Source organism: Enhydra lutris, unplaced genomic scaffold (genome assembly GCF_002288905.1).
Source record: "Enhydra lutris kenyoni isolate GAN:26980312 unplaced genomic scaffold, ASM228890v2 scaffoldscaffold12, whole genome shotgun sequence".
Taxonomy (NCBI): Eukaryota; Metazoa; Chordata; class Mammalia; order Carnivora; family Mustelidae; genus Enhydra; species Enhydra lutris.
Genome location: NW_019154096.1, coordinates 49,937,944 through 49,953,866, shown reverse-complemented (window position 1 = coordinate 49,953,866; position 15,923 = coordinate 49,937,944). Strand labels below are relative to the sequence as shown.

Genomic DNA, 15,923 nt, shown 5'->3' with positions numbered 1-15,923 from the left:
AGTTAGATCCAATTCTAGAAACTTGATCTGAATACCAATTAGTTTTATTTATTTATTTAGTTTTTGAGTAAGGACTTCATAGGTGGTGTGTATTTTTTAATACAGTCGTTCCTGCCCCTTATCTGTGGGGGGTGCATTCCAAGACCCCCCAGTATATGCCTGAAAATCATGGATGTATGATTTTTTTCATACATACTTATAATAAAGTTTAATTTATAAATTAGGCACAGTGCGAGATTAACAATGGTAACTAATAAATAGAACAAGTATAACAGTATACTATAATAAAAGTTATGTGAATGTGTTCTTTCTTTCAGAATATTTTACTGTACTATACTCACCCTTCCTGTGATGATGTAAGATGATAAAATGCTTGGGGCGCCTGGGTGGCTCAGTGGGTTGAAGCCTCTGTCTTTGGCTTGGGTCATGATCCCAGGGTCCTGGGATCGAGCCCCCCATTGGGCTCTCTGCTCAGCGGGGAGCCTGCCTCCCCCTCTCTCTCTGACTGCCTCTCTGCCTACTTGAGATTTCTGTCTGTCAAATAAATAAATAAAATCTTTAAAAAAAAAAGATGGTAAAATGCTTATGTGATTAGCTGAAGTGAGCTGAATGATATATAGGCATTGTGACATAGCATTAAGCTACTACTGACCTTCTGAAAATACATCAGAAGGGGGACCATCTGCTTCTGGACTGTGGTTGATTATGGTAGCAAACCTCAGAAGGCAAAATCATGAATAAAGGGGGACTACAGTATGTGTTTTGAAAAGACCCCGGACACATATTGCTAAACAGTTTCCTAGGAAACTATCGATGCTCCAGCCAGCTGGAGAGCCCCTCTTATTGTACCTGGCCAACATTATCAGAAATGATGGTTTGTCAGTTGTCTCAATATATCCAGGAGGGATGCTTGCTTTCTAAAGCTCTTTAGAAGTGACTAAATTTTCTGATAATTAACTTTGAAAACTTTTTGGTACCCGTATAATATGTATAAAAATTGTCATTTTTTTAAACCTCCAGAACTGAATCTGAATGGATAAAAATTTGTAAAATTATAATTTGCATATTTAAAAACTATAGTTAGAAAAAGCAGATATATAGAAGAATTAAGTACTAGGTCATTATTTTTTTAACTGGGGAGATGAATGGCTAATCAAAGCATTAAATAAGACAATACAGTGGTTTTTTATTTCTTTTTATTTATTTATTTATTTTTTACTTTTTTTTTAAAATTTAAATTTTATTATTATTATTTTTTAAACATATATTTTTATCCCCAGGGGTACAGGTCTGTGAATCGCCAGGTTTACACATTTCACAGCACTCACCATAGCACATACCCTCCCCAATGTCCATAACCCCACCCCCCTCTCCCAACCCCCCTCCCCCCTACAGTGGTTTTTTAAAAATTGTGTTGTAAGTCACCATACAGTACATCATTAGTTTTTGATGTAGTGTTCCATGATTCATTGTTTATGTATAATACCCAGTGCTCCGTGCAATCCATGCCCTCCTTAATACCCATCACCAGGCTCACCCATCCCTCCCATTTCCCTCCCTTCTAAAACCCTCAGTTTATTTCCCAGAGTCCATAGTCTCTCATGGTTTGTCTCCCATTCCGATTTCTCTCCCTATATTTTTCCCTTCTCCTAGTGTCCTCCATGCTCTTCCTTATGTTCCACAAATAAGTGAAACCATATGATAATTGATTTTCTCTGTTTGACTTATTTCACTTAGCATAATCTTCTCCAGTCCCATCCATGTTGATGCAAAAGTTGGGTATTCATCCTTTCTGATGGCTAAGTAATATTCCATTGTGTATATGGACCACATCTTCTTTATCCATTCATCTTTCGAAGGGCATCTTAGCTCTTTCCAGATTTTGGGTATTGTGGACATTGCTACTATGAACATTGGGGTGTATATGGCCCTTCTTCTCACTATGTCTGTATATTTGGGCTAAATACCCAGTAGTGCAATTGCTGGGTCATAGGGTAGCTCTATTTTTAATTTTTTTTTTTTAAGATTTTATTTATTTATTTGACAGACAGAGATCACAAGTAGGCAGAGAGGCAGGCAGAAAGAGAGAGGAAGGGAAGCAGGCTCCCTGCTGAGCAGAGAGCCCGATGCGGGGCTCGATCCCAGGACCCTGAGACCATGACCTGAGCCGAAGGCAGAGGCTTAACCCACTGAGCCACCCAGGCGCCCCTATTTTTAATTTTTTGATGAATCTCCATACTGTTTTCCAAAGTGGCTACACCAATTTGCATTCCCACCAATAGTGTAAGAGGGTTCCCCTTTCTCCACAACTTCTCTAGCATTTGTTGTTTCTTGCCTTGTCGATTTTTGCCATTCTAACTGGTGTAAGGTGGTATCTCAGTGTGGTTTTGATTTGTATTTCCCTGATGGCTAATGATGAGAACACTTTCTCATGTGTCTGATAGCCATTTGTATGTCTTCTTTGGAGAAGTGTCTGCTCATGTCTTCTGCCCATTTTTTGACTTGTCTGTTTTTTGGGTGTTAAGTTTGAGAAGTTCTTTATAGATCTTTGTAGTGTCATTCGCAAATATCTTCTCCCATTCTGTGGGTTGCTTATTTGTTTTGTTGACTGTTTCCTTTGCCATGCAGAAGCCTTTTATCTTGATGAAGCCCCAGAAGTTCATTTTCGCTTTTGTCTCCCTTGCGTTTGGACATGTGTCTTGAAAGAAGTTGCTGTGGCCGATGTCAAAGAGGTTACTGCATATATTCTCCTCTAAGATTCTGATGGATCCCTGTCTCACATTGAGGTCTTTCATCCATTTAGAGTTTATCTTTGTGTATGGTGTAAGGGAATGGTCCAGTTTCATTCTTTTGTATATAGCTGTTCAATTTTCCCAGCACCATTTATTGAAGGGACTGTTTTTCTTCCACTGAATATTTTTTCCTGCTTTGTTGAAGATTAGTTGACCATGGAGTTGAAGGTCCATATCTGGGCTCTCAATTCTATTCCATTGGTCTATGTGTCTGTTTTTGTGCCAATGCCATGCTGTCTTGGTGATCACAGGTTTGTAATAGAGCTTGAAATCAGGCAGCATGATGCCCCAGCTTTGTTTTTCTTTGTCAGCATTTCCTTGGCGATTTGGGGTCTTCTTTGGTTCCATACAATTTTTAGGACTGTTTGTTCCATCACTTTGAAAAATGCCATTGGTATTTTGATCAGAATGGCGTTGAAAGTATAGATTGCTCTGGGCAGCATAGACTTTTTAACAATGTTTTTTCTTCCGATCCACAAGCATGGAATGTTTTCCCACTGTTTTGTGTCTTCTTAAATTTCTTTCATAAGTTCCTAGAGTAGAGATCCTTCACCTCTTTGGTTAGGTTTATTCCAAGGTGTCTTATGGTTTTTTGATGCTATTGTAAATGGAATCAATTCTCTAATTTCTCTTTCTACCGTTTCATTGTTAGTGTGTAAGAAAGCAGCTGATTTCTATGCATTGATACTGTATCTTGCCACATTACTGAATTGCTATATGAATTCTAATAATTTGGGGGTGGAGACTTCTGGGTTTTCCACATAGAGATAATACAGTTTTATATCTTGCATTTCTCCATGTTAGATACTATCAAACAGACAGCTGATATTGATAAAATTAATCACTTTTTATTTTGATGTATTTCCTCTGATAATACTGGCAAGCAATCATGATAGATGTCCATTTAAAGAGCTTTAGTAACTTCTTTATTCTGCATGCAATTTATTTTAAATTAAGAACTGTTTTAGTTGTGCTAGTCACTCTCTATGTCCAAGATACTTTCTGCCAAAAAATCTTGATTACCAGCTGAGATCGTGGGCAAATTACATAACTCTCTGGGTTTTGGTTTCCTTATCTGTAAAATAGGGGTAATACTTCCAACTTTATAGTACATAAGAGAAAGGAAAATAAAGTGCCATCTCCTTAGAGTAATTTAATAAATTTTGACTTTTTTGGCAACATGATTTCTGCCTTTGAGATTTGCTTTCTAACCTACTAATCCATATGTGTACAGACTTACTTATTCCTGGACTTGTCTGGATATTTACACTTAGCTATTGATTGTCGTAGAATCCTAGCTCTTGATGGGGGGAAATAATAATAAAATGTTTGTTTTCTCTTAGTTTAATAAACAGTCTGTGATCCAAACGCCAGGGCGAGAATCTCCTACTCCTCGGGTACAGAAAAGAGCCCGTTCACGTTCCTTCAGTGGCCTTATTAAGGTTGGTATGCCATGCTGTCATTTTAGCATTGACTTTGAGAAAGCTTAACAGTCTGACTTTTTTTAGGCATAAACAGTTTTCTTCTATTCTTTGGGATCCTGTAAAGGGTTCATTTGTAAGAAGATAAAGATAGAATTTAGAAAAACATTTTTAATTTTTACAGCATTTTGCTGTGTTTCAAATTGGAGAAGGGGCTGTACGATTACAGAGTAAAGAAAGGTCCTTCCTTCTCTTTAGGACTGAGGACAGAGTCCCCATTCCTGAGCAGTGTGGAGAGTTCTTTGCTCTGTGCCACAAGGTTCACTGCACAATTTGCAGAAGCTATGGAGAAGTGAGAGAGTTGACAGACTTTTCAGAAATGGTTAGGAAATGGATTTTCCGATAGGCTAGTGAGTTTTAGGTAGCTGAAATTTTTGTAAGCTTAACATTTTAATTCAGTTGTATATTCTCTTCCTTTGTATCAAATTGCTTAAAAATATATTTTTTAAAACAAGTACAATATCTGCTTCTGTGCTATTGATGCCGTCATTATGCTTGTTCAATTTACACATCCTTGTGGACGATCTGAACTTGTAGTTACTGCATATTGCCATCAGATGGCAGTAGATAACATGATAATGGGGTTCGAATTTTCAGGCATAAACTAAGGCAAGGTTCTGGTTAACTTGGAGAGAGATTAAGCACCGTTCTGTGTCCTGCTGTTTTTCTTTTTAAAATTGTTTTAACATTATTAAAATCTATAAATCCAGCAAGAGTAAGGAGCTCTGATTAAAATGAAAAATAAAATTAATATATATATTTTTTCTTTAAGCTGCAGTTATTAACCATTGCTACATTATCTAAATCTCATTTTGGTCTTAGCTATTATCATTAATAGAAGTTTAGAATTCACTCTCAATTCTGTGGGGGCCAGTAGCCTCTGAGGCATTAGTCTTGCTTACCCTCAAAATTTCCTTTGTGATCAACAGAATGAAAAGACAACTCACAGAATGGAACAAAACATTTGTAAGACATGTCTGAGAAGGAGTTAAGGTCCAGAATATATAATGAACTCTTACAAAAACAAGAAAAAAAAAATTAAAAAATAGGCAAAGAACTTAGACATTTCTCCCAAGAAGATGTACAAATGAAAAGATGCTCAGTATCACTTAATCTTTAGGAAAATGCAAATGAAAACCACAGTGAGATAGCAAGTCACAGTAGGATGACTATTATGGAAAAAGCCAGAAAATAACACGTGTTGGTGGGGATGTGGAGACATTGAAACCCTCATGTGCTGTTGGTGGGAATGTAAAACAGTGTACCTGTCATGGATAACAGGATGGCAGTTCCTCAAAAAATTAAATATTCAGCAGTTCCACTTATCGGTATGCACCCAAAAGAATTGAAAGCAAGGACATAAACAGATGTTTGCACACCTATGTTTGTAGCAGCATTATTCACAGTAAGTGAAAAGTGGAAGCCACTCCAAGTATCTATTGACAGGTGAATGGATAAACAAAATATTGTATATACATGCAATTGAATATCATTTGGCCTTAAAAAGAAAGGAAATTCTAACATATACTACAACATCGATGAGCCTTGAGGACATTATGTTAAATGAAATAAACCAGTCACAAAGAACAAGTACTATATGATTCCACTTATATGAGATAACTAGAATGGTCAAATTCATAGAGAAAGAAAGTAGAATGGTGGTTGTCAGGGGCTAAGAGTATGGGGGGAATTGGGAATTATTGTCTAGTGGGTACCCAGGTTCTATTGGGGAGATGAAAAAGTTCTGGAGATGGCTGGTGGTGATGGTTGCACAACAGTGTGAATGGAATTAATGCTGCTCAACTATACACTTAATATGGCTAAAATGGTAAGTTTTGTATTATATATATTTTACTATAATTAAAAAGTCATTTATTTTTCTAGAACCCTAGCAGTATATTCACCTGCAACATGTAGTTCATAAAATGAATATCCTTGTTGGTTCATTTTACTTGGAAGTCTGTCATTGTTTCTGACTTCCTGTCATTGAGCTGATTGATAACAAGAAAGTTATTAGTCAAATAAACTAAAAAGTTATTAGTCAAATATTTCTTTAACTGAAGCTAGAGGGGTATAGTTTTTTCATCCTAGTGAAAGAAAGTTCTGCAGTGGCTCTAGATGTATTGCCTAGTGTGGCTTGAAATGTGAATATGGAGTATCCTCTTGGCAGCTGCCCGTTTCTTTATGGAGAGAGGATTTAGGACTTTAGAATTATACAAGAGCTTATAATTCTATCAGTATAAGACATTTTAGAACAGTAATTTTAAATATAAATGTTAACGAATTTTATGAAACAGGATATTTTCATTATGAATGAAGAAACTTTTGAGCTATTAATAGATAATTGTTTTTGCTCAATAGTGATAGTGTAATGCAATGTCTTTTTTTTTTTAAGGAGATACTTTCCTTTTTTTTCCTCCTTTTTTTAAAGATTTTATTTATTTCAGAGAGAGAGTGCAAGAGCTGGGGGAGGGGAAGAGGGAGAGGATCTCCAACAGATTTTGCACTGAACAGATTCTGCAGAGTGCAGAGCCCTACGTGGGGCTCGATTTCACCACCCTGAGATCAAGACCTGAGTCAAAACCAAGAGTCAGATGCTTAACCAATTAAGCCATCCAGGTGCCCTTGAAATGTCTTTTTAAAAGTTTGTTGGAAATAATGAATCATGGAACATTACATCAAAAACTAATGATGTACTGTGTGGTGACTAACATCACATTAAAAAAGAAAAAAAAGGAAAAAAGTGAAAGTTCATTGGAGGCGCTCCTGGGTGTCTCAGTTGGTTGGGTGGCTGCCTTGACTCAGGTCATGATCTCAGGGTGGAGCCCCACATGGGGTTCCTTGCTCAGGTGGGGAACCCACTTCTCCCTCTTCTCCTTTATTCTCCTTCTTCCCTGTTTGTGCTCTCTCTTGCTCTTTCTCTCTCTCAAATAAATAAATAAAATCTTTTTAAAAAATGTTCATTAGAAACTTTATAGCCGGCCCTGTGGCTCCTGACATCCCCATTTGAGCTTACTCTGAGGTGATAGCTGATTTCTGAAAGGAAGATGTAGTGGTCTCATTTTTCCAGCATTTCTGTGTTTTAGCTATTTGATTTATATTCTTCTTTGATCCCTTTTTTGGGCTAGACTTTTTCCTCCAGAATTTCTCTCATGTAAATAATTTATTATATTGGAATATTCTTTTTTTAGATTTTATTTATTTATTTGACAGGGAGAGATCACAAGTAGGCAGAGAGAGAGAGGAGGAAGCAGGCTCCCTGCAGAGCAGAGAGCCCAATTCGGGGCTCGATCCCAGGACCCTGGGATCATGACCTGAGCCGAAGGCAGAGGCTTTAACCCACTGGGCCACCCAGGTGCCCCTATATTGGAATATTCTTAATATTGCTGCTAGGGGTGCCTGGGTGGCTCAGTCATTCAGCGTCTGGGATCGAGGCCTGCATTGGGCTCCCCACTCCTTGGGAAGCCTGCTTCTCCCTCTCCCACTCCCACTGCTTGTGTTCCTCTCTCGCTGTCTCTCTCTGTCAAATAAATAAGTAACTAATTTTTTAAAAAATTGCTGCTAAGATTTATATTGCAGAGTTTCATGTTCTAGTTTTGTTAAGTTCTTTTCTGGGGATTTAAACTTATTCTCTAAGAAGAAAAAAGGGAAGATTTCCCCAAAGATGGTAGAATTGTCGCTATCAGCCATTGCAGTAGGTTATGTCAGCTTCTAAGCTGTTCAGAGATGAAAGCGATTTTAGTCGTGCTCTGAATGACAGTATGGTCACGTGACCCCCTTAAGATGGCCTGTACGCTCTTGTGCTATATTAGAAACTCTTAAAGACTTTCTCCAAGTTTTCTAATCCTGTGCAAAGACATGACAGGGAAGCCGACTTAGAGTGGGCCTAGCAGAAGTATCCCTGAGTGGGGAGGGGGCTCTTAACAGCTGCCAGGGATGACACATCTTTGGGGGAAAAATTATGCTGCTAGGAACGCCTCAGTGGCTCAGTGGGTTAAGCCTCTGCCTTTGGCTCTGGTCATGATCTCAGGGTCCTGGGGTCGAGTTCCGCATCGGGCTCCCTACTCAGCGGCGAGGCTGCTGCTCCCTCTCCTGCTACCACTGCTTGTGCTCTTTCTCTCTGTCAAATAAATAAAACTTTTAAAAAAATTATATTGCTAAGTAACTGTTTTTTTTTTATTTTTTAATGGTCTTAGAAGCACACTGTAACTTGCCTGCATTAGCTAGTTTAAATCAACTGTAAAACTTTCTTATATTTCAGGTATTTCAAATGTAGAGGAAAAGGGATCACCTAAAGGAAGGCAATGATTTCAGGATTTTTTGTAATGTGCTTTGGCCTCCCTTGCATAAGACGGCCTGGGAGAATTTATCAGAAATCTGAAATTTATTTGAATTCTGAAATTTTTTTAAACTAAGAAACTATAGATTTAAAGACCAGCCAGTTTAGCTACAATACAGATATAATAGATCTTTATAAATCACATATTTTCTCTTCCTAAATCAGCGGAAGGTCCTGGGAAATCAGATGATGTCAGAAAAGAAAAACAAGTATCCTACTCCGGAATCTGTAGCCATTGGTGAATTGAAGAGAGCCAGCAAAGAAAATATGAACTTAGTAAGATACTGTTCTTTGGCCTCCCTCTTTGTGTACATTTGTAGAAAGGAGAAATATTGATATACTGTCGCTTGTTTTACTGTGTTTCTCTGGTGCCTTTTTCTAAATCCTTTCATTTATGCTGATGGTCAAAACAAACACGTGGAGTTCCAGGAGGATATAGCCAGTCATATGCGGCGATGCCAAATACAGCGAAGGACCTCCACAAACAGTGCTGAAGGGACTAGTTCCCGCTGGGAGACTCTGTGGGGCCGGTACCATTGAGCTGGGCCTGGCCGGCACTGCGGTATCTGTTGGGTAGTCCTTCTAGGGGCGCCGCACATGCGGCTTCATATTGCGGCCAGCAATAAAGTCAGTTAAACTAATGATATATAAATATAATCAGCCTCAGTAAAACTCTTCACATGGAAATTGAACAAGCAAATAATTCTGTTAGTAAAGTCTGTCCGTAGGAATGACATTAGCAGATTTAAGCCACTATAAAATGTTCTTGTTACAGTTTTTTTCCGGCTCTCTGGCTGTCACGATGACACCAACAAGACTGAAATGGCCTGAGGGGAAGAAAGAAGGGAAGAAAGGTACTGATTGTACTTATCCTGTGTTCTTACCGAGCGTAAGTCCTTTCTGCGTCTAGTCTGTCAGTCGTAGTGTTTGAATTCCCAGTGTCGGAAGCAACGTCAGGTTGCCAGCCCGGGTCTTTTTCAGCAGATGGTTGTTGATCATCTGCTCAGCACTGTCCCGGGTGCAGAGGGGTAGAGCTGTGGAGACAGACCCACACAGCCCCTGCATTCTTGGACAGATGGGACACATGTGAAAGAAATCTTAAGAACACTTGTTAAGCAAATTAAAAGCAAGTGTAAACTAATTTGTGAAACCAAGTACAGAAGTGCTAGAATCTGCTCCATAAACATGGAATAGCTATGTTCTTTTTCTGTGTAGACTTCAGTGAGGCTTTCTAGCTAATAAACAGCTGACGGACCCTGGAAATCATACCGTACAACATTTTTTTTTCATACAACATATTTTTGAGGATGCTTAGGACAAAAAAGAATATTTGGCATGGAGAGTGCCAGTTGCCCCAGGCTCTTCTGGTAAAAGGCAGCAGCTGCTGTACTTTCCTCTGAAGAAGCCGTGTGGTCCACGGGGAGGACCAGGGGATTTGCTGTTAGACCTGATTTGAGTCATCATTCCTCTGGCCCAGGAAAACCATTCATTCTTTCTGAGCCCATCTCCTCCTCTGAAAATAAGGATAATAGTTATATTGAGTTCACAGATTTCTTATGAGTCTTAACTGGAATAATGTTTTAGAAGCATTAACAAGTAACAGTAGTTACGACTGGAGAGAACATGGCAGATGAAGTGATCCCTGGTTTGACATGTGCTTTTTACTGCTGAGACAGGAACGTAATTATGATTTGAGACATCAGCAGTAGGAAGAGAACTAAAGTCCAGTCCTTATGGAGAAATCTTTATTCTTCTCTAGAAGATTAGATTTTGGTATTTTCTCAGACCTTATCCTTGAGTGAATTATCTTAGCACTTTTTTCTTTCCATCTTGCTTCTGACTTGTAGGCAGGGCTGTCTGATTGAGGGGAGTTGGGTGTTTGAGTTACGTGTGTCTAAGTATTTCTACATGGGTTTTGGTGAATCAAACCTAAGCGTAAGTTATTTTTAAAGGATACATTGTTTTGTATCAGACATATATACCTTTCCTTTTTGAAAATAATAAGAAGGGAGCCTGAGTGGCTCCGCTCAGTTAGTTAAGCATCTGCCTTCGATTCAGGTCATGATGCTAGGGTCCTGGGATCGAGCCCTGCGTTGGGCTCCCTGCTTAGCAGGGAATCTTCTCCCTCTCCCTCTGTGATCTCTCTCATTCATACTCTCTCTCAAATAAATAAATAAAATCTTAAAAAAAAAGAATCAAGAAATGGTAAGTCTTTTTATATTGAGTTATACTTTGAGGAGAGAGAAATGCATTAAGGAAATAAGCCAAGTTCATTTTAGCAAGAAGATTTAGAGCAGGGACACCTGGGTGGCTCAGTCGGTTAAACATCTGCCTTTGGCTCAGGTCATGATCCCAGGGTCCTGGGATCGAGTCCCTCATTGGGCTCCCTGCTCAGCGGGGAGCCTGATTCTCCCTCTGCCCCTCCCCCTGCTCGTGCTCTCTCTCTCTCTCTCTCTCTCTCTCTCTCTGACAAATAAATAAATAAAATCTTAAAAAAAAAAAAAGAAAAAGATTTAGAGCCCGGATTCTTGAGCTGTTAAGTGTGGACCTCCTAAGGGCTCTGATCAAGTTCCGGATATTGTTTTTTTTTTTTTAATATTTTGTTTATTTATTTGACAGAGAGATAGATCACAAGTAGGCAGAGAAGCAGACAGAGAAGGAAGCAGGCTCCCTGCTGAGCAGAGAGGCCGATGCGGGGCTCGATTCCAGGACCTTGAGATTATGACCCGAGCTGAAGGCAGTGGCTTAACCCACTGAGCCACCCAGGCACCCCTCAAGTTCCTGATATTGTTGATGTCGTTTTATGTGTAGGTGCCTTTTTGGAGGACAGAATGTATAATTTTATTAGATTCTCAAAAATGTTAGTGAATCAGGTGTGCCCAGCTGGGATTGGTCAACAGAGCATGCGACTCTTGATCTCAGGGTTGAGTTCAGTCCCCCTGCCCTGAACATTGGGCATGGAGCCTACTTTAGGAAAAAAAAAATGTTAGTGATTCAGAAAAGTGGGGGTCTACAGATAACGAACACTTGGAATTAGATTAGGCAGTGACATTTCCATTTTGTTTTCTCCTTGGTCACCTCCTATAGCCTGAAAGGCTTGCCTTGGTTGTCATGATGCTACCTTATTCTTGTTCTTCCTTGTGACTTTTCCATCTCTGTGGTAGCTTACTACTGCTGGCCTACCCCTCTGCTCTTCATTTTATTAATTTTTTTAGATTTTATTTATTTGAGAGAGAGAGTATGTGAGTGGGGTTGAGGAGGAGCAGAAGGGGACAGACAAGAAGACCTCGTGCTGAGCCCAGAGCCCAATGAAGGGTTCACTCTCCCCATCCCAGGATTACAACCTGAGTGAAACCAAGAGTTGGATGCTCCACTGACTGAGCCACCCAGGCGCCCCTCCTCTTTGTGTTTTTAAGTGTTCTATCTTTAATTCTCTGCTTACCTCTGCTCTTGTTTTTACCTCTCAGCAACTTGGGCTAACCCACAGCTCTCTTTTCTCTGTAGGATAACTGCTCCCAGACCTGCATCTCCAGATCTGAACTCTCTTCCAGTTTCCAAGGCCACAGATCCACTTACCTGCCATCTAATTCTTTTATGCAATGACTATAACTGGAGGTTTTTGATAGTGATTTTGTAAAAGCAATACTATTTGAAGGCGATAATGTCATTTTACTATCACCATCAAGAGTGCACTCCATAAAGGCATTTCTTTAGCACAGGGCTTCTCGAGGTGGCACTGTGGACCTTTTGGGTCAGATCTTTGTCATGAGGAGCTGCCTTTTACATTGTACCATGGTTAGCAGCTTCCCCTGGTCTCTACCCATTAGATGCCAGGGCACCCTTCTTCCCTCAGTTCGGACAACCAGAATGCCTCCAAACATTGCCAGGTATCTGCTGGGGAGGAGAGGGCAAACTTACTCCCAGATGAGAACTCCCGATTTAGCACCTTCTTATTAATGGGCATTATTTTCATTATTTTCTTATTAATGGGCATTATTTCAGTACGCCAGTAGTAAGAACCTTACCCATTCTTCAAAGCCCAACCTAAAGCATATCTCCTCTTTGAAACCTTCTTTGGCTAATCCAGCCAGATGTACCTTTTCCGTTGCTTATTGATGGTACTAAAACGTTGACGTTTAGTATGATTTATTGTAGTTACTGACTTCACATGTATTGTCTGGTATCTGTAGCTAGTTTCTCTTCTGGAAGACAAGGGCCAGACTTAAGAATAGGTTTGTGACTTCCTGTTTTCTGTTCTTATCTTCCTCCTGGTGCTGACAGTACCTTGCATCTACTAGGCATTTAGTAAACATTTGCTGGCAAGAGGCATAGTGGTGGGAAGGCCAGGAGCTCTGCATTCACTTAGGCTTTGGTTCAACTCCCAGCTTTTCTGCTTGTATCTATTTATCTTGGGGAAAGTTAATTTCTGTAGGCTTCAGATTCTTCACTTGTAACATGGCAAGAGCTTTATCTCATGCACAGATTGTTGTGAAGATAAATGAGATCATGTACACAAGGAACTGAGAGCAGGTCTGGTGCAAAATGTGCGCTTAGTACAGCGGTAGCTGTTATTGCCATTAAGTTGTTTTAATGCATTGAGATTAAGGCACTAGACAAAGTAATGTTTACTTGGTAGAAGTCATAAATTCTCAATTAAGCTCTTTAATCCTCAGTTTGTAGAAAATATTAAGTACAGCCTCTCTAGCTTTCAGGTGGGATGATTGCAAAAAGAAATATTTATGAATGTGCTTAATATTCTTGTTTTTTCTTCAACCTAGGATTCCTCTGAAGGATCTAGAGTGCTCCTGTTGTCCACCCGGAATTTCCTCTTTAGTGGGCCATACGTCATTACTGCTCACAGAGAAGCTTGGACTTGCAGCTCGCTGCGTTTAGCACTGTGAAAGTCAACTAATCCTGTGACCTGACTGACGCCGCTAACCACACTCACTGGATAATGTCTGCAGACTCTGTCTACTGAATGGGCGCTGGCATCTCTCTTTCTCTTGTCTTTGAAGCATTGTGGGGAAACCACTAAGCAGCCAGCCTGCTCACATAGCACAGTAACTGGGCAGAACCAGCTGGGCTCCAGTGCTCATTCCATGAATTTGTTTTAGCAGATATTATTTTTAAAAATCTGAAAGTTCTTTCAACTACTAGTTTTTGTTTTTTTTTAAAGTGCTGTCAGTCCTGGTGGATTGATATTATTTTTAACTGATACTTGGGGCTTTTCTCTGTTTTGATAGTATGGGTGTTATTTTGGTTGTTTCTTGTTAATTTGCTGTTTGTTTTTTTAAAGCCATTTTTTAGGTCATCTAAATTATGCCTAAGACAGATATCTTTCCCTTGTTTTTTCACCATAAGCTTTGGGAAAGCTCTTGATCTCATGAGGCCATATTCCTCAATACCATTTGTCCAAAGAACTTCCAGCTTTCCTGGAATTACAAAAATAATTTCTTGGACCTGAGGGTGTAGGATATTTGACCTGCGTTATTGAAAAAGGAGAATTCAGAATGGTACCATATTTTAACAAATGTCAGTTATTAAACTTTGTCCCTCCTCCCTCCCTTCCCTCTCTCCCACTTTCCTCCGTGGTGCCAAAGTAATTGTGTGGTTGCCAAACTCGTCGCCTTCATTCAGTCTCCCCTCGCCTAAAACATCTCTGGTGCCAATATTCTGTGCCAGATCCCTGTGACTCAAGGGAAGTCACCGACAGCTCGATAGAGATTTGCTGAAATAATCTGAATGTACTGGAAACTCTGGAGTGTGACTAGGATGGGACCTGCTGGTTTTGTGTCCAGGGTGACTGCTGGTGGGTGGGATTATATTGCATCCTTCTAAGGGATCAGGTGTGCAGGTCAGACTCTCCGCTGAGGGCAAGCTGGAGTCCCCGGGAGGAAGGGCGCGTCACTCTGCAGGGCTGAGAGGATTTGAAAGAGCATATTCTCCTTTACAAGCGGTTGTTGGCTGATCACCAGTGTTGGAGGAGGGTTGCCGCACCACCCCTCTCCTTGTCAGGGTGGGCAAAGGAGTAGTTTGGAGGTGGGGCTGGGGCTTTGACGGGGTTGAGGATGTTCGTGTGTGTTAGAGGTAAGCAGCAGCGTGGCTTTGATCTGGTGTAAATACTCACTGCCTGAGGGCGTGTGGCCAGTGGCGGGAGTGTTTGAGTGGGCCTGCTCTGTGGAGCCGTTGAGCTGCCCTCACCCTGTGCCAGATCCCAGTCAGGCTCCTGGGGAGCAGCTGCCCAGCAAAGTGGGACTTGTTATCTTTAAACTCTTGAAAAAGCTGCGTTTCTACTGAAACGGAGGATGATGCTGGCGGAGCACGGTTTGGTTTTGTGTCCAGCTGTCCGTCCTCTCTTCCGTACTTCTTGTCGCATTGGCTACTCCAACAATAGTGAAGAGAAGCGTAAGATTTGGCCTTCCAGCTCGATGGATTGTGAGCAACAGATGGTGAGGATTATAAGCCTCTTAGAAGGCCCTTTCTCAGAACATTTATATGTCTTTCTTAAAAATACTTGTTAGCAAATTTATTTGTGTAGGTTTCCAGTTAGGTTTTCCTTATTGAGAAAATAAGCACCAGCTACGAGTGAATGCAGACAGAGACTGCTTTTGATAGGACCAGACTGAAATAGTGTTCTCCCTAACCCGAAGCTTCCTTTCTTTACTAAGTGGTTCCTCCCAGAATGGCGTGGCATCAGGTGGAGAGCGCAGAGCAGTGACCTGATACCTTCCTGTCACCAGCTTTGTCCTGGGCTTCTATTTGAGGAGGCAGCTAAGACTTAGGAGACTTTCTCTGGTTGAATGGGTTGGTACCCCGGGGAAGTGTGCCAGGCCTAGAGTGGTGGGAGAGGTGCTTGCCATGCACACATGCTTTTGTATAGCTCGCCCCCTTGGGCACTTTGTGTGTGAATTTGGGCATGTGTATTTCATTTAAGTTATTTATTAAATATACTTTCCCTTGCTTAAAGGGTGTGATAGGTCATTTTTAAGTTGAAGCTGTGATCCAGTTGGAATCAAATTTGAGAAATAAACAGCATAACTTTCTGTCTTGGAATATGTAAGTGTTCCTATCCTGTGGAATCTTGTGGAGAACTAACTACAAGACAAAAGCCCTTTATCATTTGCCACAGCAGGGTACTGTCTCCCTTTTGACTTGGTGGGTGGGTATTTTTGAGCCAGTATTTAACAGTTTTTTTAATCTATAAGTTTTTTTTTTTTTTTTTAAATCTGATATGTTTATTTTTCATGTTGGAACAGTCTCTTTGGAAATGTCTCCTTTTATGGCTTTTAACATTTCATTTCTTTCTGCGGT

General features: G+C 40.3%; 1 protein-coding gene across 1 annotated transcript in view; it reads left to right on the top strand.

The window, feature by feature from the left end:
• The window catches only part of LOC111145136 (Rho GTPase activating protein 19), a 55,869-nt gene extending 42,414 nt beyond the window's left edge, over positions 1–13,455 (top strand). Inside the window, exons 9-12 of the mRNA XM_022499823.1 lie at positions 4,136–4,234; positions 8,778–8,888; positions 9,388–9,466; positions 13,391–13,455. Coding sequence (XP_022355531.1) covers positions 4,136–4,234; positions 8,778–8,888; positions 9,388–9,466; positions 13,391–13,401 — 300 coding nt within the window. The 3' untranslated portion in view covers positions 13,402–13,455. The remainder of the gene's footprint in view (positions 1–4,135; positions 4,235–8,777; positions 8,889–9,387; positions 9,467–13,390) is intronic.
• Positions 13,456–15,923: the final 2,468 nt, after the last annotated feature.